The sequence below is a fragment of the Balaenoptera musculus genome, chromosome 10 (assembly GCF_009873245.2).
Source record: "Balaenoptera musculus isolate JJ_BM4_2016_0621 chromosome 10, mBalMus1.pri.v3, whole genome shotgun sequence".
Classification (NCBI taxonomy): domain Eukaryota; kingdom Metazoa; phylum Chordata; class Mammalia; order Artiodactyla; family Balaenopteridae; genus Balaenoptera; species Balaenoptera musculus.
The window spans coordinates 54314171-54341671 of record NC_045794.1 but is presented as its reverse complement, the minus strand read 5'-3'; the positions used below and the strand labels follow the sequence as shown (position 1 = coordinate 54341671).

General features: G+C 38.2%; 1 protein-coding gene across 1 annotated transcript in view; it reads right to left on the bottom strand.

Annotated features, from left to right (window-relative positions):
• Nucleotides 1-2895, bottom strand: part of CAND1 (cullin associated and neddylation dissociated 1) — a 43280-nt gene extending 40385 nt beyond the window's left edge. The window contains exon 1 of the mRNA XM_036865338.1: nt 2465-2895. Coding sequence (XP_036721233.1) covers nt 2465-2532 — 68 coding nt within the window. The 5' untranslated portion in view covers nt 2533-2895. The remainder of the gene's footprint in view (nt 1-2464) is intronic.
• Nucleotides 2896-27501: the final 24606 nt, after the last annotated feature.

Sequence of the window (27501 nt, the reverse complement as noted above, 5' to 3'; positions counted from 1 at the left end):
CATGTTAGATTTTCTATAATGTTAATTAATCTTGTCCTCAAGATCCTTCTAGCACTAGGTATTTTAAAACATGTAACAATAGCTATGATATTTACAGCAAAATAAACAAGTAAATAAATTTCTAATGAGAAATTAGAAAGCATCATTTAAATATACTACACATGTATTCAAATACAGTAAAATCTTCAAGATACTTGACTGCAAATGCTATTTTAATTAATCTCTTAAATGTCAGTAATTTAATATATATAGTGCTTTGGTTCCCAAGACTTGTCTATTACTGAATGGCTTGAGTGTATTAAGTCTTAAAAACATAGCTGTTAAAAATATCTTAATGACAAACTACTGGAAGTCACTTACTGTTCTTAGGCATATCTTCTATAATATTCATCAACTATTAGAAATATATCAGTATCACATTTTTAGGAGTAATCCTCCAAGCAATGTTTTAATTTATTCAAGCCCACATTAGTAGATAATCCTTATCAAGTTCAACACTAGTATACCTTAACATCAGAGCATTACTCTTCCATATAATTAGAAAAAAAAAAAAAAAAACTCCTCAAGCATGTGCGTATTACCTTTCCTCTAGAAGAAACATAAGAAAGGAAGCTTCAGTCAATAATCACATATGCAGTATTATCACATGACTTGACTTCTTTATTCTAAACATATTATCCATACACAAGTCTGACTAGTGGAACAAAACTGTACTATTATACGGAAAGTCCTATCTTTAGACTAAAACTGAACACCATCAGAATGAAATTCAGTACTTTTACAGAATGAGCCAAACTGACAGAAATGGGAGGGGGTAAAATCACACCACACATTCTACACTACTTAAAGTTTTTTATATATGTTCCATTCAAATGTTTATTTAAATTTTAATGGCTTGCATTGGGAGCAAGCAAAGCTCCAAAGGGAAGTAAACAGCATTCTAAAAACAAAACCTTTTATTTATTTTAATCTTGATTTTGACCCTAGAACTAACAAATCTAAAAATATTAATGCCCAAAATAAACACGTCTCTTCCAAAAACGAACACTCGAACCTTTATTATTAGCAAACTAATTTTAAAACTTTTGAATACAATCCTTAAAAACTCCCTAGATAGCAAAACTTTTTGAGAATCATTTCTGGCTATGAAGTCACAGAACCAAAATGTATTTCACTGGCCATTTTAATATGCCAGCATATTAATTTAATTAGGAACAGATTATTACATTTTTCTTGGTTCTCCTTTCACAAATCAAAAAATTTTTCCCCAGTACATAAGGTTTGGGCGTGTTTTCAGGTGTTAAAACGTACCGTTCATACAAAAAAAAAACAAATAAGCCCGTCAGCCACAATTTAAATTGAAGACTATTTGTTCTTCCCTTTAAAATGCAGAAAATAAAACCACTAGAGAACAAAACAAGTATCAAAGCTATAAAAAGCTAATTAGATCGGGAGTTGATTGATTTTGTGATGGGATAGAAGGCGGGAAGGAAGGAATGTAACAATTACTGTAGTGCAAAAAAAAAAAAAAAAAAGAGGGAGAGAAACCAAGATTACCCGTGAAAATATAACAATTCTTCAATATGGATGTGACCAAGGTTTGGAACCAACCGTACAAGTCTCCTGGAACAGAACTTTATAACAAACCTCCACATTCACCATCCCCATATTAGAAAACTCCTTTCAATAAGACCCATTTGCTTGTTGCACCTTTTTGCTTCAGGTTCAGTAATTCACCTTTCTGGCAGTAATTTTGGATATAAGGAAATGAGACTGAAACCCCGAGATCCTGCTTGGGTTTTTACCTGACGAGGGAAAATGACAAGAAATGCTGGCGGGAAAACCCTACGAGCCAAGTTTCCACCATCCCGGCTCCCCCTCCACCTTCTTCCCACCTTGACGAAAGGGATAATCCAAAGAAAAGTTTATAGCCCAATCCCCGAAGGGCTGGAAAAGCAAGCAAATCGTTCGAGCTGAATGCACCTAGGCCCGCTCACATCTGCGGGAAAGGAGGCGGCAGCTGGGACCCCGAGTGGGCAGCAACAGCAGCTCTGGCCCCGGGAGCATAACGGCCTAGCGCCTCGGGCAGGCTGGCGGGTAGGCCTGGCCTCCGGGGCTCCAAGCCTAGAGCGACTCCCTTGCCCACAATGGTACGTGATCTCGCCCCTTCACGCTACCTGGGACGCGAAAGTCACGTCGTGGGAGGGCAGAGCATGCGGTGGGGGACGCAGAAGAGGCCTAGGACCGGAGACGGTCAACGGCCTAGAGGAAAGAATGGGGGAAGGGGGTTAGAAGGTGGGCGAGGAAAGGGACCTGCCGGGATCGGGGAGCGGAGGATGGCCTGGAGACCTCCGCGAAGCCGAGCAACCAGTTAAGGCCAAAGGGGTGGGGCAAGGCCTGTGTGAGGGCCAGGGCCGCGGATGGGGGACCCCGAGGGGAGCTGAGGGTCGGATTTCGACCTCACCTGAAATCCTTGTCGCTGGATGTCATTTTTTCCAGCAAATTGGAAATGTGGTACGAGGCGCTCGCCATGTTGCCGGCCTCGATCCCGCCCGCCGGCGCTGCTGGTGCTGCTGCCCGCCGCCGCCGCCGCCGCCGCTGGGGCTCCTCCTCTCGCTCGCCGCGGCTCCCGCTTCCAGGGTCGCAGCGCGACGCAGACGCTGACAAGGGAGGCGCCTCGACGGGCTGCCCCCTCCCCGGCGAGGCGTGGGCCTGTCCCGGGGGAAGCAGAGGTTACGGGGCCGGCCTAACGACGGCGCTGCTCGCCGGAAAACGAGCTCATGAGCAGCGAGGAGTACAGCAGGCTCTCTCCGGAGAGGCAGACACTTCCACTCGGGGCCGTCCCACTCCCACTCCCTCCGCACTCGCTCCCTATGGCAAGAGGCCAAAACCCGCCTCCTTCACTCCGGGGGAGGGCGCGGCAGACGCGGGACGCTACGGAAAGCTAAGGTCAGGGTTCAAGGAAGTCTCCCCACGCACGCTGCGGAGACGCTAGGTAAAGGACAATCCTGTTGGCTGAAGCCTGTGTCAATCTTTGCGTGACCCGCCCTTCAGGAGGCATGACAACGGCCAAAAGGCGCTGTTCTCGCGAGACTTGAAAGCGGCGGTTAAAGGATTGGGGACCAGTGGGACGAGGATTCCTTCATCCGAAAATAACTTGTTTTTCCTGTACGACAGTAAGAGAAAAAGATTACGATTTTTAAGGCGCATAAGGCCTAGGAGTAAAGCTAATTAACAGGTTAGACTCGGGGCCAACAGAAGAGTTATTAGAAGGAGCTTTCGTTCTGAATCGGACGCGTGGCCTACATTGCCTTAACCACGATGGTGTAATGTTGCCACGTGAAAACCACAAATCCCAGAATTCAGCCCGCATGTTACACTGGGTCAAGGTATGATTGGCTGAAGGAACTTGTAGCTTCCTCATTGGCTCCATGGGAGTCGTGAATGCTGGGATTTGTAGTCTGGTAGTCTGGCGAGGCAGCTGTGTTGAGTAAATCCTTTGGAGTACGGTGGACTAGGTTTCTGCAGCAGATTCGAATTTTCTCTTCCAGTTGTTTTTGGCTGTTGTGGGGTGTCTGCAGAGCTAGGCTGCTACGGTCTGGGCAGGCGCATTGCGGATGAGTTGATGTTCTTGGCAGAGGCCTAGTAGCGGCTTCCTAGCACTAATCCATGAGAGTGATGGTCACCTCATCCTCCGAAGGCAGCTGAGCCTCTTCTGGGCACTCCCCACGTGCATTGAAGAGCCAGCCCCCTAAAGCAAGAAGGACCATAGTAAGACCAAGGGCAGATGACCGATGATTGTATTCAGGGCTTATTCCTTTTATCTGGAATAGCTAAACGATTACTCTCTGTATTCAGCATTTGTGGAATTAATAATCCTGCAGCTATTTTATTGTTCCCTAAAACATACACACGCAGCAATCGGAAATACCGAATCATGTGTTTCAGTATCCACGTTTTTATCTCCTTCATTCGAATTGGAGCTGGCCTTCCTAAAAATAAAAAATAAGAAAAAGAGAGAGAGAGAAAGCCCAGTTAAGAGACGAGGAAAATTCAGTCTAAATCTGTTATTGCTCTAGTTGGGGGAAAAAAGAATTTAAATAGCTCCTTTCTTCCAGGTATTAAATCTCAACATTTCTTTACCGTTCTTTCCTATATTCACCAAATGTTATTTAGTGTCTTAGAAAAGACAGGCATAGTTATAGGCAATAACAAAATAGATGAAACACTTTCTGACCTCGTAATTCATATTTAAATTTCCCCTCATTACTCGTTTACCCACGTGCATCCTCTACTTTACCCAAGTTAGCTATTATTAGGTTCCATGAGTGCTTCAGCCACAATTCCTTTCTGCTCTGAACAACCTTTTCACAGTATTTAATATAAACTACACACACACACCCCACACACATCACACACAAACAAGCCAGTCATTTATCTTGTGTGAACCCCAAGGCCTAAAATCTCAATCATCTAGATCTAGTGATAACCCTTTTTTTTAGCCTGAATCTAATGAGAACCAAGTCATGTTTTTTCCTTTTGTGTGTACAAATCTTTCCTTTATCAATTTCCAACTGAACTATAATCTTTGTAGTTAGCTTAAATATAAATCCTGTTTACCGCCACTTATTAGCTGTTTGTAGGCAATTCATTTTAAGCTCTCTGAACCTCTCTTTCTTCACGGGTAGCACAATGATCATCAGAGTATTTCCCCATAGGGCTGTTTTAAGAGTCAAATTAGCTATTGTCTTAGTCCGCCAGGGTTGCCATAACAAAATACCAGGGATTGGGTGGCTTAAACAACAGAAATTTATTTTCTCACTTGAGGCTGGAGGTCCAAGGTCAGTGAGCTAGCAAGGTGAGTTTCTCCTGAGGCCTTGGCTTGCAGACAGCCACCTTTTCACTTTGTTCTCACAAAGCCTTTTCTCTATGCACCCACAGCCTGGTATCTCTTTCTCTTCTTATAAGGACACCAATCATACTGGATTAGGGCCCCACCTTTTTAACCTCATTTAGCCTTTATTGTGTCCTCATGTAACCTTAATTACCTCTTTAAAGGCCCTATCTCCAAATACTGTCATACTGGAGGTTAGGGCTTCAATATATGAATGGGGGGCGGTAACGACACAATTCAGTCCATAACAGATATCCCATATAAAGTGCTCAGCACATTGTCCAGAACATAATAATAATATTTATAACTAATTTTTTTGCATACTTACAAAGGTCATGGAACGCATCTAATAAAAGTTGGCTATTGTTATTATCACTACATTCTCAGTTTTGTCCCTATCCCAAACCATCCTACATAGCCAGTTTAGAGTTTCCCAAAACATTGTTTTTATAGTGCTACTCACCAATTTTAAAAGTTCAGCAGGTTTCTGCTACTAAATAAAGTCCAAATGTTTGCAATCAGTGACCTCCTTCATCTGTCCCTAACCCTTTCTGATCTTTCTCCCACTATTCTAATACAGTATAGGAATTGCTCGGGTCAGTTTTTTTGAGTACCTCAAAGAACCAGCTCCAAGTTTTTGTACATCATTACTGTCATCATAATAATGAGCACTTACTTATAGGTGAGGTGCTGCATTAACTCATTTAATCTGCTTTATAAGTATGAGAGGCACAGATTGGTTATGTAGCTTGCCAAAGATCAGCAATAAAGAGCAGTCAGGATGAAAACCCAGGCAGTGTTGCTTCAGAGCCCATACTCCAAACCTCTGTACTGGAATGCCTCTCCCTACCTGGAATGCCTCTCACCTCCCCTATCTCACTTTCTAAGATCTTGAACCAATCATAGTGTTTATATGCTAGCCTCCAACTACAGTGTTAAGTTCCTTAAGAGCTTATACCAACTTGAAATCACTTCTGCTTCTTTCAAGTACTTAGCCCGTGCCAAATTCGTAATAGGCACTCAATAGTACTTAATTTTATTTTGTATTCTTGACCACTTAGAAATTTGATTTGTGTATCACTGAATATAGCTTGTTGCTAAACAGTGGGAAAATGCTTTCCTTTAAGGATCTGTAAATGCTAAATTAATGTTAAGTGCAAAAGGAAATAAGTCTAAGGAAATAAGTCTAGATAAGGCTACCCTCTAAGAATTTTCTTTCTGTTTAGTGGTTATAATGCAAAACTGAGATAAGAAATTTGATAAAAGTAAAAAAAAAAAAAAAAAAATGGAGTCTTTCAAGCTGTTGGGAGGTTCTTCAAATATCAACCAGTAGTTTAACTTGTTTCTCATTTATTGAGTGTCTACACCGTGCCAAGCACACTCTCCTGTTTATATCAGGACCACCGTGGGAAGAGAGGATTCTAAGAGAAATATGGTTATTAGTTGGCAGAGTGCTGGGTGCTGGGTCTTTCCTTCCCTTCCCACTCAAAAAAAAAAAAAAAAACCCTAAACAAACAAAAAAACCCACCACTCAGAGGAAATGAGAATCCCTATAGGAAGAGAAGGACCTTGAAAGCTTTGAGGTTTGCCCAAGATGTTATTCCGGGTGAAGGAAAATATTTGATGGAGTGTGTTAGAAAGCAGTAATTGGAAAACAAAACAAGAAACAAATATTTCACTTTGGTACCCTCAAAGCTTCAGATTATTCATCCCTTGGCTGGCCACCTACTGATTTGTGCCCATTTGAGGAGGGAAGAAGAGAAATGGAGGATAGAGAGGGGTACTGCATTGTAGCAGCTGCACTCCCTCCTATTTTTAAAGACACACACCAAGGGGAGTGCCAATCACCCCTTTTACAAATGACTTGTTACCGTCATACTACCAACTCCCTCCATTTAGTGTGGCAAGGATGCATGAGTCTCCAGCGGGCAAAGTAGACAACTCCCTCCAAAGTAAGTTCGGTTTGAGCGTTCCCCCCCACCCCCCCCCTCTCTCTGCCATATGAAGACACAGAAAGAAGGCAGCCATCTGAAAGCCAGGAAGAGAACTCTATGGTATTTTGTTATGGCAGCCCAAGCTGACTAATACGAGTGTGCAGCTACCTGACATATTCAAGTGTAGAATTTTTAAAGGTCCTACCTATTATCATCTCAAGGGATGAGAGTACCATAAAACATAATTTGGAAATCACTGTTCCATTGGTAATTTTTTTTTTTTTTTTCCTGAACTGAATGATGAATGGGTGATGTGGAGGAGGAGAGTCTTGGTAGAAAATAAGTTTATTTGATGTTCACTTTAGCACAGCCTTATGCTAAGTAAATGTGGACTGTGCTTACTTCATACATTTGCTATAAATTGAGTTAAAGGAAATAAAATAGAGCTATTTATTCAACTAGTTATTAGTTTCTGAAACATAGTTCTTTGTTGAATGTCAAAGCTGATATGTTAATGAGGGAGGAAAAGGGCAGCTCTGATTTGCATTTCAGTGTAGACAGCTTTGCACACAAATAAACAGACACAAAATGCTTCCTGTTACAGACCATTTGTCAATACTGAATTCAACTTAGATGCTAAAGGAAGTAAATGCTATATAACACTAATCTTAAGAAGATTTCCATTTGATTGAAAACAGCCCAGCAACTAGAGTTTTTCTATGATTTACTCTCTTCTAAACAACTGCTAGAAGCTCTTGGTTAATTTTTAGTGGCACTCTAAATCAAATTTAATTGTTACTCTATGAAGGAATTGTTACTCTATGAAGGAATTATTTTTTTAGAGTTAGAAATACATTTGCATCATATTAGTGAAAATTACAAAGTCACAAAGTTGCTTCATTTGGAATATCTTCCATTTCATTCTCACTTCTGACTTTTATAGTAGTATTAACCATCATCTGGCATTTTAAAATTGTAACATTTTCCGATATGAATTTATAAAAGCACTGTCCAGGATTTCCAAACAACTAAAAATATAACTTTACATATGTAAAGCTGGTTATCAGTTTTGGCAGAAGGAGGCAGAAGAAAAGGCTAGAATTCAGCAAATGCTGCATTTTGCTTTAAATACAGATGTTTGCTGATGACTTGAAGCACTGCTTAAAAAGATATTCTGCTTACCACCAAGTGAAAGTTTTGATTGGGGGAAAAAAAGGTGTGAAAGACTAATTAAAGAGAAACCATTAGCCCACAGGATCAGGGATTGGAAGAAATTGAAAAAAAATGAGGCAGGGGAAAAATACTAACTTTAGTGAAAAGAAATTTAATGAAGTGATACTGAGATTCCCTCAGCAATGAATATTTATACAATGAAATAAGTCCATCATTATTACTTATACTATTAGATAAAGTGGTAAAAATATCACATTCTAGAAAAAAGTTGCCAATTATATAAAATGTGTTTTTGCTCTATTTATATCATTTTGGAAAATACAGACTTTTCTGTATGATCAGGTAAACTCTTTTTACTTCATGGAGAATGCAATAATATTTTTCCATCAATGTCTAAATGTGAGAGTTTTGTTATAATGGATGTAGTTATTAATGCTTAAGATATGTTGCAGCCTAGAATTGGTTTAGAAGAAAATGTTTATTGATTGGGGCAAACTATTTCTTTTAACAGTACAACCAAGACTTAACACAGGAAAAAATATTTGTAGAACATATATTTGACAAAGGACTTTTATTCAGAACTTATATAACTCCGTAATAAGAAGACAGAAATTCCTGCTTAAAAATGAGCAAGATTTGACCAGACACTTCACAGAAGAAGCTACAGGATGACAAATGAAAAGGCACTCAATATCATTAGTATCAGGGAAAGATAATTTAAAGCTACATGAGACACTACTACATCAGAATAGTTAAAATCAAAAAGGGTGATCATACCAAGTGTTGGTATACATGCACCCCTGTGTTCCTAGCAGCACTATTCACAATAGGCAAGACATGGCAACAACTTAAATGTCCATCGACAGATGAATGAATAAAGAAGATGTGGTACACTAATATAGACTTAATAAAGGAGGGTCCAGGGGCTTCCCTGGTGGTGCAGTGGTTGAGAATCTGCCTGCTAATGCAGGGGACACGGGTTCGAGCCCTGGTCTGGGAAGATCCCACATGCCGCAGAGCAACTAGGCCCGTGAGCCACAACTACTGAGCCTGTGAGTCTGGAGCCTGTGCTCCGCAACAAGAGAGGCCACGATAGTGAGAGGCCCGCGCACCGCGATGAAGAGTGGCCCCCGCTTGCCGCAAGTAGAGAAAACCCTTGCAGAAACGAAGACCCAACACAGCCAAAAATAATGAATTAATTAATTAGTTAATTAAATTAAAATAAACAAAAAAAATTTTTTTTAAGATGTGGTACCTATATATAATGGAACACTACTCAGCCATAAAAAATGAAATAATGCCATTTTCAGCAAAATGAATGGACCTAGAGATTATCATACTAAGTGAAGTAAGTCAGAAAGAGAAAGACAAACACCATATGATATCACTTGTATGTGGAATCTAAAATATGACACAAATGAACTTTTATGAAACAGAAACAGACTCACAGACATAGAGAACAGGCTTGTGGTTGCCAAGGGGGAGGGGGTGGGGGAGGGATGGATTGGGAGGCTGGGGTTAGCAGATGTAAGCTATTATATATAGAATGGGTAAACAACAAGGTCCTACTGTATAGCACAGGGAACTGTATTCAATGCCCTGTGATAAACCATAATGGAAAAGAATACAAAAAAGAATGTATATATATGTATAACTGAATCACTTTGCTGTACAGCAGAAATTAACACATCGTAAATCAGCTATACTTCAATTAAATAAGTAAATAAATAAATAAATAAATAAAAGGACTTAGTAGATATATTTATAAACTATTAGTTACCTGAACATATAATCCAATAATTTTGCCTGTGTTCTACTCCCATATTTCCAACTGTTCTGGCATTTTTCTGCTTAGATATTACACAGTCACCTTACACTCACTGTGTGATACTGTATAGCCAGGTGATTCAGAGTGCAGGCTCTAACTCACAAAGACCTAGGTTCAAATCCTGGCTATACCACTTATTCCATCTGGACAACTTCCCTAAAATAGAATAATGCTAATAGTACCTAGGGTTGTACAAGGTTTCAATGAGATGAATGTAAAATGCTTGGCACACGTACTTTATAAATAATACCTATTATTAAAAACCAAAATTATTTTTCTACAAAGAAATGAACCCTCTTGCCTACCACCACATTTCTTTTCATAGGTCCTACAAATATTCCCATCTCCTAGACTGAAAATCTTGGGAAAATATTTGAATTTTGTATTTATCTACATTCTATATTCATTATCTATATTCACTTTAATACCAATTCTTCATTAAAATGTCACTTAGATTTTCCCTTTCTAATAAATTCCCAGTGCAATTAGTCTCTTCAGGCCGTCAATTCATTACTATATAGTAATTCAGTAAACTCTAGCCACACTAGATGCTAGCTGGGTGATTTAGGCAAGTTAGTTAACCTCATTAAACTTCAGTTTTCTCCACTGTAAATTGGGGATGACTGTATAATGCACTAAAAGTCCTTTTTACTGTGCCTGATACAAGAGTAATTGCCTGACAAATGGGTGCTACTTTTACCATTTCCTAATTCTGCTCAATATTTATAACTTACGGTCATTTTAGCTTTTTCAGTTGCCGCATCTCACCATTGCTTCATTGATTTTACGGTCCACAGAATCCTCTAAACATTTCCATACTTGCACTGGACTGTGGTTATTCCACTTACCACGCCCTCCTCATCTTTCATAGTTAGTGTATTCCAAGTGATTCTTAGCTCTGGCTGAACTTAGAATCAGCTGGAATGCCTCTAAAAATTATTGATGCTCAGGCTGCACCCAAGACCAATTAAATAATAATCTCTAATTCTAATGTGCAACTGGCATTGAGAACCACAATTTTGTTTTGCTTGTTTGCTTTTGGTTTTGTTGTTCATGTTTTGCTTTGTTTTGTTTGGGATCTCATTGTAGGATTTGCGTCAGGTTCTGAAGATCTTATTTGGATCTTGATTTTACCATGAGACATGCTAGCTACCCCTTGCTACTACTGAGTTTCTGCAAATTTAGGTATCGTGCAGCAATATCCTTAACCGAATCATTTGTGTTTGTGTGTGTGTGTGTGAGAGAGGCAGAGAGAGAGAGGGAAATAGTAACATACTCCTGGAGAATTCTCCATAGCTTGGCATTAATTCATTAATCAGCACTTTGGAGAATATCGTTAATCAAGTACTTTAATTACAAATCCACATAACTGCACTGATGATACTTCCTAATCTGCAAACATCATCCCTTCTAAATCTTCTACAAAGGATATTTTGAGAGAACCTATCAAAGGATTTTCTAAAATCAAGATATATATATTATAATCCTATCTAAAACTGATATGAGGTTTTATCTGGTATGATTTTCTTAATAAACCTATCCTCTTCCTGATCACAAGTTTCCTTCCTCAGTTCTTAAAGACTCAACAATTTATTGTACAGTTTTACTGGGAGTCATAGCAAGCTCTCAGTCCCATAGTTTGCAGCATCTTTTTTTTTTTTTTTAATGAGACTTTTAATCTAACTCTATATTTTAAGCATCTTTTCAGTTCTCTCCAAATTCCTGAAGATTACCAATAGCTTTCTGGTAGATTGAGATGATGATATCTTTTTGGTATCTTGAGATATTGTTCACCCAAGCCCGAGGTAAACTAGAGAAGATGGGTATTTTTCACTATTTTACTCTGTTAATCTCCATTTCTTATTACTATTAATTTTGTTCTTCTCAGATGATGATAAATCGTCATATAAAAGATAGAAACATACTTAGGGAGGTAGTAGAGTTAGAGAGTTAAGTAATCAGCTTAATTTTCTCTATTCAGTAGCATTGTGCCATTCACCCCAAGTGGTAGCCTTATACACCATTCTTGTTAACTTATAAACAAGAGTCATTTTTCTTGCTGTTTATAGTTGTCACAAGCTTCAGAATCTTCTGAGCTTTTAGCCTCACTGACATTTCCATACATTTCCTGCTACTTCTCCAAATTATTTCTTCCTCTCCTCCTTCTTATGAACCTTTCCCTCATATTTCTTTTCACATTTTTTCAAGAGTCTTAAATATGAATTCATGAACTCACTGGAGAATTCTCTATGCATTCATATTCATCATTTTATATTCCTCCCCTTTTCTTTTTCATCACTGTCAATCAGAGATTGGCAAACTTTTTCTGTAAAGACAGTAAATATTTTAGGCTTTGTGGGCCTGCAGTCTCTTGTATTTACTCAACTCTGTCATTGCAGAACAAAAGCAGCCATAGAAAATACACAAATAAATGAGTGACTGTGTTCCAATAGAATAATATTTGTGGGCACCTATTTTGGGATTTTATACACATTTCACATGTTATAAAATATTCTTCTTTTGATTTGTTTAAAATCATTTAAAAATCTATTTTCAGCTGATGAGTCTTATCAAAACAAGTGGTTGGGTGGAATTCACGTGCAGGCTGTAATTTGTCAGCCCCTGCCAGAGAGGGGTCAAAATATATAATACACATTACAGTCAGTAGGGAAAAATGATAATAATAAAAATAATCATGTAAATAAACCCAACATCTCTTAAACTCACATTTCTGTTGGGAACTGTTGTGGGTTGAATTATATCCCCCCAAAAGATATGTTCAAGTACTAATATCTAGTACTTATGAAATATAATGACTAGATTTGGGTCCGCAAAGGCCTGGCATGGTATTGCAGCTTCTAGCATAGGACCTTGTACAAAATGAGGAATCACAAATGTTTGGTAATTTGAAATGATAAATGAAAAAAAAAAAAACTACTTTGAATATATATATTCAAATTATATGTATTAATGTATAATTTAATAAGTCATTGCATTGGCACTTAAAACGCATATTGTTCCTTAAATATACTTGTCTTAGTTTTTTCTTTTGCCAGCATTGGGTCTTCGTTGCTCTGCACGGGCTTTCTCTAGTTGCGGCGCATGGGGGCTACTCTTCATTGCGGTGCACGGGCTTCTCATTGCGGTGGTTTCTCTTGTTGCAGAGCACAGGCTCTAGGGCGCGCAGGCTTCAGTAGTTGTGGCACATGGGCTCAGTAGTTGTGGCTCACGGGCTCTAGAGCGCAGGCTCAGTAGTTGCAGCGCACGGGCTTAGTTGCTCTGCAGCGTGTGGGATCTTCCCAGACCAGAGATCAAACCCGTGTCCCCTGCATTGGCAGGCGGTTTCTTAACCACTGCACCACCAGGGACACCCTTGTTAGTTTTTTAAGGAAAAGAATATGGAAAGGAACATGGGGAGAAAATCAGTGGATTACAATAATGTACTATTCTAAAGAAAAATATTAGGAAACAAGGGAATACAATTTAGATGGGGAGATACTGAAAAGAAAATAAATTCATTACTTGAGAGAATGGGCTCATTTTACAATCTATGTCTAAAATTTTTGTTCTTCTTTGACTCTTCCCAATTCACAGTAGATGGTTAATGATACATTAGTGGTTAGATGGTTAGATGCTGCAATACTACCATGCCAGGCCTTTGGGGATCCCAGTATAGTCACTATACTTCATAAGATGCTGTATGCAGAGGGGTTTGGCCTCTGCAGTCACATAGACTCGAGCTCTTCTTAGATCTGTCATTTACAAACTATGATCTTGAGCAAAATAGCTGATATTATTCAGGCTGATGATGAAAAGTGCCACAATATGCAACATGTGGACTAGAGGGATGTGGCTAGTTCTGACTATAGTGAGGAGGGATTCCAAAGTACTTGATAAAGAAATAAAATTAGAGGGGAACTTTGAAACATGGCTACGACTACAGAAGGTGGAACTGCAGCGGGGCCAGGAGAAAAACAATATTGTTTGGTTTATGAATAAAACTCAAAGTGTAAAAATATTTATGCCTTATTATTTGACTTAAACATTTAAATAATATAAATGTTATTTTACGACTACATATATATATATAAATCTGCCATTTTATTGTTTATATTTTGTGAAATATCCAAATGAATATGCTGTGAAAAAGTTATGATCTGATATAACCCAAAATACATACATTTTAAACTCACTATAATATATAATTAGCCAAAAATTACTTTTAAAGTAAAAACTGAGGAATTCCACACATTAGTCCCATCTCTATCCAGTACATTCTTTTTACTAAACTTGTATTAAAATCTTGTATAGCCCTGAATCTGTTTTACTGGCTGCTCTCAAACTGGCTTTAACTGTCTTGAGCAGAATGTTTCACAATGTGACCAATAGCTTAGATACCAGGGAAATTCTTTTTCACCATGGCACACAGTCTCTAGAAATGTTGTTCCTGAATAAATAAGTGGGGTAATTTTTTCAAATGTTGCTTCATATTGTTCTTAACAATTAAAGCCATCAAGATAGTTGCTAATCAGGGAACTCGTAGATTTGAAAGGAAGGACAGACCAGCCTGTACTTGTCCCATCCCCGCCAGCGGTGCACTCAGTGGGAGGAGGGTGGGTGTGTGCACTCCAGGGATTGCTGAAAACAACCCATTGAGATACAGCCGGAAAATAGAAGAAATTTGGTTTATGTATTTTTATTAAAAAATTCTGTTTGTATAAGTTTTATTATGTGCATCGTTTATTAGTATAATAACGTATGTATACAATTTGTAAATAAATACATCTACCTATGTTGGGGGGATGTGCTCAATCATTTTTACATGTTAAGGGTATGCAATTAAAAACACTGGATGGGGGGTGAAATGGAGAAACATCACACCCCCTTCTTCCCATTTTCCAGATGTAGCATCAGGTCCAAGAGAGCCTGGATTGCCTCATTCTGTGGGCTGTGGGCACCACCCCTGTGCTCTTGTCAGAAGCTGCTGCAGTCCTGAAACACTGCACAAGGAGAAATAGTGCCTTTTGAATCTTGTGCTCTGGGAACTATGCCAGGGTTGGTTACACAGCAGGAAAAAGCCAGACCCACAATGTCATTCAACATATCTTCTGTCAGAGACTAGATACACTTGTGAGATTTGGACTTTTGTACTTGCTTCACGGGTGTAGGTGTTTTGCTGTTTTGTTTTGCTTTGTTTTGTTTTAAACCACAAAAGTACTCCATATCCCATGGCCCTGGTTTTAGTAAATATCCTTGTACTGTTTTATCAGCTTGAGATTGTCAATAACAAATAATTAATAGTAGCTTTATAATGAAACAAAGTACACTGTTGTTGCTTATTGAATAATTTTGGATCTCATGGAAAATATAATGGATAACAGTGACAGGCTTCTTTTACCTGCCTTGGCTCCAGAAGAGGAGGACTTTAATCTCGAATGTAGAAACTATTTGTTAACTCTTCCTGTGGGAAGCCCCAGACCACCAACACCACCCCTCCCCCACCCACCACCCTCGCCCTGCCCCCCCCCCCAAAAAAAAGGCTGTTAATGAGAGAGCCTCTCAATTGGGGGAATGAAGGATGCTCTGGTTGATTTTTTTCCCAGAATAAATTTTGGTTAATCTAAAAAAAATGCTTTTTAACCAATGCTTGTATTAAAAATAACTTCAATAAACCTGACCAAGGAGGTGAAAGATTTATGCACTGAGAACTATAAAACATTAATAAAGGAAGTTGAAGATGATTTAAAGAAATGGAAAAATATCCCATGCTCTTGGATTGGAATATTGGAATATTGTTAAAATGGCCGTACTACCCAAAGCAATCTACAGATTTAATGCAATCCCTATCAAATTACCCATGACATTTTTTCACAGAACTAGAACAAATAATTCTAAAATTTGTATGGAACTGTAAAAGACCCAGAATTGCCAAAGCAATCCTGAGGGAAAAAACAAAGCAGGAGGCATAACCCGCCCAGATTTCAGACTATACTACAAAGCTACAGTAATCAAAACAGCATGTTATTGGCATAAAAACAGACATATGGATCAATGGAACAGAATAGAGAGCCCAGAAATAAACCCACACACCTGTGGACTTCGACGAAAGAGTCAAGAATATACAATGAGAAAAAGACAGTCTCTTCAGCAAGTGGTGTTGGGAAAGCTGGATAGCCACATGTAAATCAATGAGGTGAGAACACACCCTCACACCACACACAAAAATAAACTCAAAATGGCTTAAAGACTTAAATATAAGACATGACACCATAAAACTCTTAGAAGAGAACATAGGCAAAACATTCTCTGACATAAATTGTACCAATGTGTTCTTAGGTCAGTCTCCCAAGGCAATAGAAATAAAAGCAAAAATAAACAAATGGGACCTAATCAAACTTATAAGCTTTTGTAAAGCAACGGAAACCACAAACCAAAAAGACAACCTATGGACTGGGAGAAAATATTTGCAAATGATGCAACCAATAAGGACTTAATTTCCAAAATATACAAACAGCTTATACAACTCAATAACACAAAAAAATAACCCAATCAGAAAATGTACATTAGACCTAAATAGACATTTCTCCAAAGAAGATACACAGATGGCCAATAGGCCCATGAAAAGACGCTCAGCATCACTAATTATTAGAGAAATGCAAGTCAGAACTACAATGAGGTACCACCTCACACTGGTCAGAATGGCCATAATTAAAAAGTCTACAAATAACAAATACTAGAGAGGGTGTGGAGAAAAGGGAACCCTCCTACACTGTTGGTGGGAATGTAAGTTGGTGAAATCATTATGGAAAACAGTATGGAGGTTCCTCAAAAAACTAAAACAGAGTTGCCATGTGATCCAGCAATCCCACTCCTGGGCATATATCTGAACAAAACTACAATTCAAAAAGATACATGCACCCCTATGTTCATAGCAGCACTATTTACAATAGCCAAGACATGGAAACAACCTAGATGTCCATTGACAGATGAATGGATAAAGAAGATATGTGTGTGTACACACACACACACACACACACACACACAATGGAATATTATTCAGCCATTAAAAGGAATGAAATAATGTAATTTGCAGCAACATGATTAGACCTGGAGATTATCATACTAAGTAAGCCAGAAAGAGAAAGACAAATACCATATGATATCACTAATATGTGGAATATAAAATATGACTTAAATGAACCTATCTAGGAAACAGAAACAGACTCACAGACACAGAGAACAGACTCGTGGTTGTCAACCCGGAAGGGGGGTGGAAGAGGGATGGATTGGGAGTTTGGGGTTAGCAGATGCAAGCTATTATATATAGATAATATATAAACAACAAGGTCCTACAGGGAACTATATTCAATATCCTGTGATAAACCATAATGGAAAAGAATATGAAAAAGAGTATATATATGTATAACTGAATCACTTTGCTGTACTGAATCACTTTGCTGTACAGCAGAACTAACACAACATTGTAAATCAACTATACTTCAATAAAAAAAATGATTTCAAGATGTTATAACATACTTCATTACAGTAAAGATGACTAAATCTCTCTCTCTCTCTTTTTTCCTGATAAAGTATTTTGTAAGGATTCAGGATTACCATTCTTGATACCAAGTTTCAATCTCTAGAAGTATAGCAGTAAGAGAATAAACAGTGTGTACTGACCTCAAGGAAACACCTGACATTTAGGGATTTTTTTTCACAAAATACTTAAATTGACATCCTGTTCTTATCATCTACCCCTTTCTCCGAAAATATGTCACTGTCAGACTGTTATGGTTAAATTGAGACTCTGGTCAATTGGGGTGGGGATCTGTTATGTCTAGTTTTACTTAAGCATTCTTTTGAGTGACCAGTACCTTAAAAAATAAATCTTAGGAGAATACTCATGTAGCCTGATGAAATATTTAACACTCTTTCTGATCCTGTTTTCTGACTTTTCAAATACTTGACTTTTGAAAGTATACTTGAGAGTATACTTTGAGAGTATTTCTCTTATTTTTTTTTTTTTCATCAGGAAGGATAAGAATTCTCTAATATAAAGAATAGAGAGGGGCTTCCCTGGTGGCACAGTGGTTGAGAATCTGCCTGTCAGTGCAGGGAACACGGGTTCGATCCCTGGTCCAGGAAGATCCCACATGCCCCGGAGCAACTAAGCTCGTGCACCACAACTACTGAGCCTGTGCTCTAGAGCCCGTGAGCCACAACTACTGAGCCCACATGCTGCAACTACTGAAGCCCACGCGCCTACAGCCCATGCTCTGCAGCAAGAGAAGCCACCGCAATGAGAAGCTCGTGCACTGCAATGAAGAGTAGACCCCGCTTGCCGCAATTAGAGAAAGCCCGCGCGCAGCAACAAAGACCCAACACAGCCTAAATAAATAAATAAATAAATAAATAAATAAATAAATTTTAAAAATAGAGAAAGCTCCTACAACCACATGCATTTGGAATTTTTAGGTATAAAGGTAACTGATTTTCTTCTTGGTTTCCAATTTCTGCCAATACATGCTATCAAGTTTGTTTTACATAATGAGCTCACTGCTGAGTACACATAATCTCAGAGATGAAAGGGTCTATCATCCACCCTACAAGAAATAAGACACGCAGTATTGTTTATGCTGGGTCCTGTCTAGTGGTGAGCCTACACTTGCTTCTAGTCTTTTCAGAAAGAAACATTTTCACCTTAACAGGTGAACTCAAAGGATATAATTTCTGTACCGGTCATGACACTGAGTGTTGTCGAACAGCAGTCTCTCCTAAAATTAGTACTTGAAGAGTAAGCAAAAACTTCAGCATGAAAAAAATCACCTAATAATTTTTTTTCAGTAATTTTTTTCTAACAGTTTGTTAGAATATGAGGTGCTTAATAAAATTTTTGAATAATAATATAAAATGTTGCATCAATTTGTACAGCTTATAAATAATAGCTATGTGTACAGGATGGCCTTTCAACAAATACATAATTATATAGGGGCAGTTTATGATTTTTAGATATAAATATCATCTTGCCTTTAAGTTACTTGAAGTTTCTGAATTGTTTTTTGGTAGCACAGACCATCATAAGAGATAGAAGCAAAATGCTGTCAAATGGCAGCATAAGGCTTTGGAGTTGGATAGAAATGCATGAGTTAGAAAAGAAGATCCAGAGCTTAACTAGCCTTATAAGAATAACAACTTCTAGTTCATAAGTTTCTTGTGAAGACAAAATGGAAATACACAGATGCAAGACTTACTCAGCATCTGGCACATGGGTAAGCCTTCTGTGAGGAGGCAGCTGACAGTGATGCTGTGCTAACCTGTCAGAGGTCTTCTTTTCTTTTTTAATCTTAGTTTGGCGGTGCCCATCAGCATGTGAGATCTTAGTTCCCCGACCACAGATCGAACCTGAGCCCTCTGCAGTGGAAGTGCGGAGTATTAACCACTGGACCACCAGGGAAGTACCTGTTAAAGTCTTAAAACAGGACTATATCCTCTTCCTGGAGACTGAAAGTTTGTAAGAAATTAGCAGTAGTGTTTGTATTTTGGGGAAAAAAAACCCAAAAACAGTTAATCTCCCCTCCAAATGTTTCCTCTCTTTTCATCAGCAGTATTCAGCTCCATAGTTCAGAAATGGAGCAAACTATTCTCAGAAGTTAAAACGTTTTATGAATGTCATTCCCATGGAAACTTCTGAGGAAAAGAAGTCCTGCTGATCAAGGGTAATCGATTCTGTGTAGAATCAGATACAAAATTCAGCTCTCCCTGCTTTTCAATCTATGTCTGCCTCTTTTACATCCATCCAGGATTCAGCCAGGCCATTGCTTGTGCTCATAAGAAATTCAAAAGAGACCTAGCCTATTTATGTTCACAAGCAGAATTTTGTCTTTATTCCTATTTATCTCTACCAAATCACTTCACAAAGCTTCGTAACATACACATATTATGTGCTTCTGCACTTGTGTTAAGCTTTGGGCCAATAGACAAGCAGTTCTTACCACAAATGTAATAACTGAATATAGTTTTGTCTTCATTTATCGCAATCAAAAAAAAAAAAATTCAAGTGTGTCAAATAGATTGCTTAGGGAGTGGTTATTCACATCAGAATTCCTTTATCATTAGCTTCTTGAAGAAGACAAAAGGCTGGAAGCGTGAAGTTAAAATGTCAGGTGCTCTTAAGCAATGAAGCAATGGAAAAATAATCAATTTACAAAACTTTTATTTACATATAGTTTGTAAGGGAAGATTTACCTCTGGATACTCCTGGGTCTCTTTTTAAATTTGTTTTAATAATATTAAAGAGTTTTTTTCATAGACCCCAAATAATTCAGTATATAAATAAGATCATTATGCTAGAAAGAGAAATATTCGAAGTCAAGGTAACTTTAAAATCTCTTTCATATGTGAAATGAAACTAACCCCTGTGCCATTAGGGATGTCAACTAAAAAAAAATGCACACGCTTAAAGTTGAGAATTATGTCTTATTTGGTAGACATTCTGAGGACTTCAAGCCCAGGAGGCAGCCTCTCAGCTAGGAGACACTGCTCCAAAGTGGTAGGGGAGAAGCCAGGATATATAGGAGTGAAGACCAGGTAGTTGGAACTTCAAAAGATTACTGTTTAATTAAAGAAAACCAGACATCTCAAGTTAATGAATTTAGCACTTTTCTATGTATGGGAAGATGCAAGAATCAGGGTTCATTGAAATCACTCCTCTCATATGCACCTTAGCTATCTAGGGCCAGTATCCCATTCTTTCCCATCCTGAGTCGCCTCAGGGTGCACTGTTGGGGACAGCGGTAGTGGCTGAGGGCTTGCTGGCTGCAGCATCCTTAGTTTGCTTACATGGCTGGTAACATTTTTCATTCACAGGGACAAAGGTGAACAGAAAACACTAAAATAAAAGGAGTTCCTAAATTAAGTAAGGAGAAATATTTAGAAGACGTGGTGAAGAAGTGTTTGCTTCCTCATCAGGTTTTTTGGTCAACATCTAACTGAAGGTCAGTGACCTGAGTGGTTCTAGAGTCTGGTGGTGTCAGGATCAGTTAGAGGATTAGTCTTCAGTGTGCCTTGGCACAGACCTTGCTCTCAGCTGTGTGTCACTTGGTGGCTTTTGGACAACGTTAAAATAACAGTGAAGAATAGTTGTTCCTTGCTTGAGTTTAATGTCATCACAGAATTTTCTAGCTTTGCTTCTGGGCCACTATCAAGTTTCTGATTCAGATAAATGAGGTCGTGTGCTATGAGCGACCATTCACCTCCAATATTTCTTTTTTTACAATCTGAATTACCACAACATGAACACTTAAAACAATGGGCTTTTAACATGAAACTTACGGAGTATAGAAGAAAAATATCATCCAAAGCAGGGATTTTCAAACATATTTTTTACCATGTCACATATTAAGAAAAACATTGTATATCACATCTCAGGACATGCAAATTTATAGATACAGTTGGCCTACATCCACGGGTTTTGCATCCTCACATCAACCAACGATGGATCAAAATTTTGATATATACAGTATATTCGATATATTTGATAAATAGGACTGTGTATATACACACATAGGCATGTGTGATATTGTGATTTATATAAGAAATATACATATATGTGGTCTTCATCCCATTTCTGGCACAGAGCTCCTAAAACCCTTGGTATTTCCGAAGTGCTGAGTGCAGTCAACGTGTCTCTTGTCATGTTAACGAGCTGACTCTTGGAAAGCTCCGAAGGATGGGGGGGTTCGTTGCCAGTGGAGCCTCCTGTGTGATTAGAGAATTGGAACTTTCAGTCCCACCACCTTAACCTCCAGGGAGGGAGAGGGGCTAAAGGTTGATCAATCACCCATGCCCAATGAATTAATCATTCATCCCTATGTAATGAAGCCTCCATAAAAACCCAAAGGATGCGGTCTGGAGAGCTTCGGAGCTGGTGAATACATGGAGATTTGGGGAGAGTGGCCTACCTGGAGAGGGCACGGAAGCACCACACCCTTCCCCCACCCCTTGCCCTATCCATCTCTTCCATCTGGCTGTCTCTGAGATATATGCTTTTACAATAAACTGGTTACCTAGTCAGTAAAGTGTTTCTTTGAGTTCTGTGAGCCACTCTAGCAAATTAATCGAACCCAAGGAGTGGGTCATGGGAACCACTGATCTATACCCACTCTGTCAGAAGTACCGAACAACCTGGACTTGGAATTGGCATCCTGAGTTGAAGGAGGTCTTTGGAACCTCCAAACTATAGCTGATCAGCCAGAAGCACAGGTGATAACCTGGGTTTGCGACTGGCATCTGAAGGGGGTGAGGGGTAGTTTTGTAGGACTGACCCCTTACCTGTGGGATCTGATGCTATCTCTGGGTAGATAGTGTCAGAATTAAGTTAAATTGTGGAACATCCAGCTGGTATTGCATGGTGGTGTGTGGGGAAGTAACCCCTCCTCCCCTCCCCCCGACACACATTGAAATTGGGTCAGGAACTCAGAAACAGCATGTATCTACACACGCACAGATAATGTGAAACAAACGTATCATGAAACAGTACTTACAATAGGCAAGACACTCTAATATTTTCTGATCTATTTTATTTCACTTTTTTTCTAACTGGTTGGGACCCACCAATGGATTGTGACCTGCAGTTTGAAAACCCCCTTCTCAGGAGAGTCCCTAGAACTTGCTTCTCCTGCTGAGAGTCTGCTGAGTTTGTCATTGTTAGGGTACAGGGTAAAACCCTTCTGTTCTGTTAGACATTTGTATAATTTCTGTATGTCAAAAACCAGTAGGAGACAGATTTTTGTTAGGTCCACAATGACAAATATGCCCACAGACCTAGGTCTGAAGTTCGTTTGACAGTATTCAAATAATCTTTATACTAATACTTCTTGACTCCATTCTGATGAACTTGTTAAACCTATGATGAGCTATGGGGAAAAAAAGAGGGAAATGCAAAGTACTTTAAAATAAAAATTTAACATTATCTCTGCTGCTTCCAGAATGACAACTACAAATATTTTGCTTAGGGCAAAGGGACAGTGCCTCTTGCCTGGAAGAAGGGATTCTGGTTCCTTGTCTGATCTCAGTTTAGTACAGCAGTAAAAGGTGCACAATTCCCATTTTGTCCTACCATAGGTAGAGTCTGTGTGTCAAGGCTTTTTTCCTCCAACTTTCTGGATGCCTCTAATCTTGTAATCTATTTGCAGTCCATGGTTGGAAATAGGTTTTTTATATAGCTGTGTGTGCATTTGGGTGACCAGAATCGGGGAGCCCTTCTATCTGCCACAGCAGAAATTTGGAGAGGCAAATGTGACAGAACTTGGACTCAGAAAACGGGGGTTTGTAGGTTCCACTCCTTGTGAATTACACTGCCTTGGAAAAAAGGCATTTCACTTCTCTGAGCCTTAGGTTAATAACAAACATATAGGGTATTGTCATGTGCCAGATATGGTGCTAGATTTTAAAAGACAAAGATGACTAAAATATAGTGCACACCCCTAAAATAGAGACGATAATACTGTAATACTGTTCTCATAGTAGTAGTATGAGAATTAGAGAACAAAGAGGAAATATCCAGCACAACGGTTCACCCATGTTAGGATTATTTGTTTCTTTCTTTTTGTATTTGAATCCATTTTATTATGAAATAGAACACACAGAAAAGTGCAAAAACATGTCTGTTCAGCTAAATGAATTATTAAAAAGCAAACACTCATGTAACTGAAACTCAGATATAGAAATAAAATATTGCTGTTACCCCAGAAATACCTCTTTGCTATACCTAATCACAACCACTCCCTCCCAGAAGGTAGCCACCTTCTTGACTTTTACAGTTATCACTGTCTTGTTTTATTTTTTTTTTCCTTTTTTTTTTTATCACATAGGTATGCACGCTACATATTACGGTTTGGTTAAACCTGATTTTGAACTTTATATACAATCTGTTCTAGCTGGCTTCTTTTACTTATCATTATGATGATGACAATGATGATTATTATTATTTTTTGGCCGTACCACATGGCTTACAGGATCTTAGTTCCCCGACCAGGGATTGAACCCAGGCCTTGGCAGTAAAAGCATTGAGTCCTAACCACTAGACCGCCAGGGAATTCCTCGTACTTATCACATTATTTTTAAAATTACCCTCATTGTAAATGTGAGTTGTAGTTAATTCATTTCTGTTGCTGTATAATTTTCATTTGAATAAACATACCACATTTTCTATTTTAATTCACTCTATCATCCATGAACATTTTGTTTGTTTCCACTGTTTGGCTATTACGCAAAGTGCTGTGATTAAAATTCTTATCCGTGTGTTTTGGTACATCTAGGCCTGCATTTCTGTAGAGTATATACTTAGGAGAAGAATTGCTGGGTCATAGAACATATGTATCTTTGTTCCTGCTACATAATGTCTAACTGTTTTCCGAAGTATTTGCACCAATTTACACTCTAACCAGCAGTGGATAAGAATTGCTTTTGTACCACCTTCTCACGAAACCTTGGTATTGTCAGACTTTTAATTTTAGCTATTCCAGTGGGTATAGATCTTATTTTAGATTAAATCTCACATCCCTGATTACTAATAAGATTGAGCACGTTTGCATTTCCCCTTATGCGAAATGCCTGTTTAAGATTTTGTCCCCCCCCTTATTAATTGAGTTGTCTGTCTTTTTCATTATGCTCTGTATGTAATCTCTTTGTTAGTATATGTAATATAAATGTTATGCAAATGACTTTTCCCACTCTATACCTTGTCTTTCAATATCTTCCTAGTGTCTTTTGAGGAACAGAAGTTCATAATTTTAATATTAGTCCACCATATCAATTTTTTCCTTTATTTTAAGGGCTTTTCTTTGTCCTAACAATGTTTTTTGAAAAAATCTTTTCCCTCACTGCACTCCAGTGCTACTTCTGTTATAAATCAAGCATACATGTATGTATTGGTTTGTTTGCAGGTTCTCTTTATGGTTCCATTGATCTATGTGTCTATTATTGTAACAATCCCACAAATCTTCTATATCCTCAGTGATTTTTATCTACTTATTTAATCAATTACTGAAAACTGTATGTTATGATTTCTCAGTGTGATTGTGGATTTGTATATTTCACTTTGTAACTATCAATTTTTACTTCTGACATTTTAAGGCTAAGTTATTAGATGCATACAATTTTTCATTTGTTATAAATTTCTTACAAATTGAACTTCTTATCATCCTTCTTTATTTCTGGTAATTGAAATAGAAACTTTTTTTTAAAACTTCCATGTTTTTTATATTCTAAATGTGTTTCTTATACAGCACCTAGTTGTAACCGTCTCAAAAAATTTGCCTTTTCATTGAATCATTTGGTTTACTTACATTTAACATAATTATGGATTCATTGGTTTATACCATTATCAATCTATTGCCTCTCTGCTCCACATTCACCCTTCATTGCCAAGCTTGTGATATTGGAGCATTTCTCCCTTGACAGCTGGCATAGTGTTAAGCTTCATCAGTGGAGCCCACTGGAAGCACAAAGAAGGGAGAGTGCAGAGGTCAAAAGTATGTAGAATCCCCCATGGACAGCTTCCTCTGGCACTTAGAGGGAGGCTTCCCAGTGAACCTCACTGGACTCTGTCATATTTTAACCAGTCCCTTATCTATGTTATTTCTAGTGTTGAACTTTTCACATTGCATTATAATTTGTCTAGGTGTCAGACTGTTTCCACTAGAGTATAAGCTCCTTAAGAATAGGGTCAGTGTGTTTGTTATCTATATTCTACGGTGCTGTCACTGTTCTAGGCAACAACAATGATAGCTAACCTATTCTATGTTAGACATTGTCTCATGTGTTTGAATATAGTGGACACTCGGTCAATGTTTGTTGATAAAAGAGTAAGTTATTATTCCCATTTTTCAGGAGAAGTAAGTGAGGATCATAAAAGGAAAATAAGTTGCTGAAGGTCATATAACTAGGAAGTGGCATGGTCAAAAGTTAAACATAGATATGTCTCTTTCCTCTATTCTGTGCTCATTAAAAGATGGGTCATGCCAAGAGGGCCTGTTGTTACAAAGATGGGTAACAACAGATGGGTCATGCCAAGAGGGCCTGTTGTTATTTTGTTGCTTAGAGTAGAATCCTCTGTTGACTTTGAACTCAATAGCAGGAAATAGGGGAAGAGTCTTACATAGCACTGATTATATGCAACCATTTTTCATATATTCACTGATAAGATGGGTATTACTATCATCATGTTACAGAGAAAGGCACTGAAACCCAGAGAGGTTAAGTGGAACTTCTCGAGTCACACAATTTCTAAATGGCGGAGACAGAATTCAAATCCAGTTGGTCAGGCTCTTGAGTCTATACTTGGCCATTAGTATACTGACTGTCCAGGTACCTTAAAAGGTAAGGAAAATAATATAATAAATACCTATGTACCTATCACTCTACATAAGAAATAAAACATTACCCCATGTACAGATTACATTGTCCTGAATCTGGTGGCTATCATTCATATGCATGTCTTTAGGTTTCTCATATATATAAAAATACTGTGCAATATGCAGTATTATTTCCAGGTAGTTACATAGATGACATTCCTCAGTAAATACTTGAATATGTACTCTGGGCCAACCACTCTTTTAAGTACAGAGCAAACATAGTGACAGAACAAAATCCCTGCTCTCATGAAATTTAATTCTGGACTGGGAAGACAGACAATAAAGCATAAACAAAGCAATATATAATATATCAGGTGGTAATAAGTAAAACAAAATAATACATATTAAGGGATGATGGGGCTGTGGAAGAAGATGAAACCCTCTTTTATCAAGAGATATTTGAGCAGATATCTGAAAGAAATGACAGAGTGATGTTTTACATTTTAAAACAAAAACAAAAGCCACTCTTGCCAGTGTGGAGAATAGATGACAGTGGGCCAGGAATGGAACCAGGGAGACAAGTTTCAAAAAGTCCAGATGAGAGATAATGGTGGCTTAGATTTTTGAGGAGACAATAAGTGGTCAGATTTTGCTTGTATTTTGAAAGTAGCATTTATATTTATAAAATCAGTGGCATGTAATCTTTTTCCTTGATTTGTCCCTGTGTTGCGGGAACCAAGATTTCCTTGGCTTCGTAAAGTGATCTGGGCAACTTTTGTTCCACGTTTAGGAAAACTTGGCTCAAATAGGAACTAACCTTTCCATAAAATATTGATAGAACTCACTGTAAAGCCATTCAGGCCTGGGATAATTTGGGAGTGGGATGGGGTGGAGTGGAGATCACTGACTACCATTTTTGATTTTTTAAATTCTTAGTGTTTTCTTCAAATTCTCACTTTTTAATTACAGCATCTTATTTTTCTTTGAATTTTTCCATTTCATCAAAGTTTTCAAATTGGTTAGCATACACTTGTTTGTATTATTGTGTTTGCATTTTCATCCCTTTTTTTCATTCTGTATTTTATTTATTTTCATATTTTCTCTTTTTTATGTATTAGCCTTGCGTGGCTGTCTAATTAAACTTTTTGAAGAACAAAATCTGGGTTTTAAAAAATCTTCACTAATTTTTACTATCATTGTCATTTTTATCTGTTTCAAAGTGTTATGCCTGTGAGAAGATAAGTAGTATTTCCTTACCTTTTGTTTTTCTAGATGTTCTCTAATGATTCCCCCCACCCCAGCTTCTTCACTGAATGC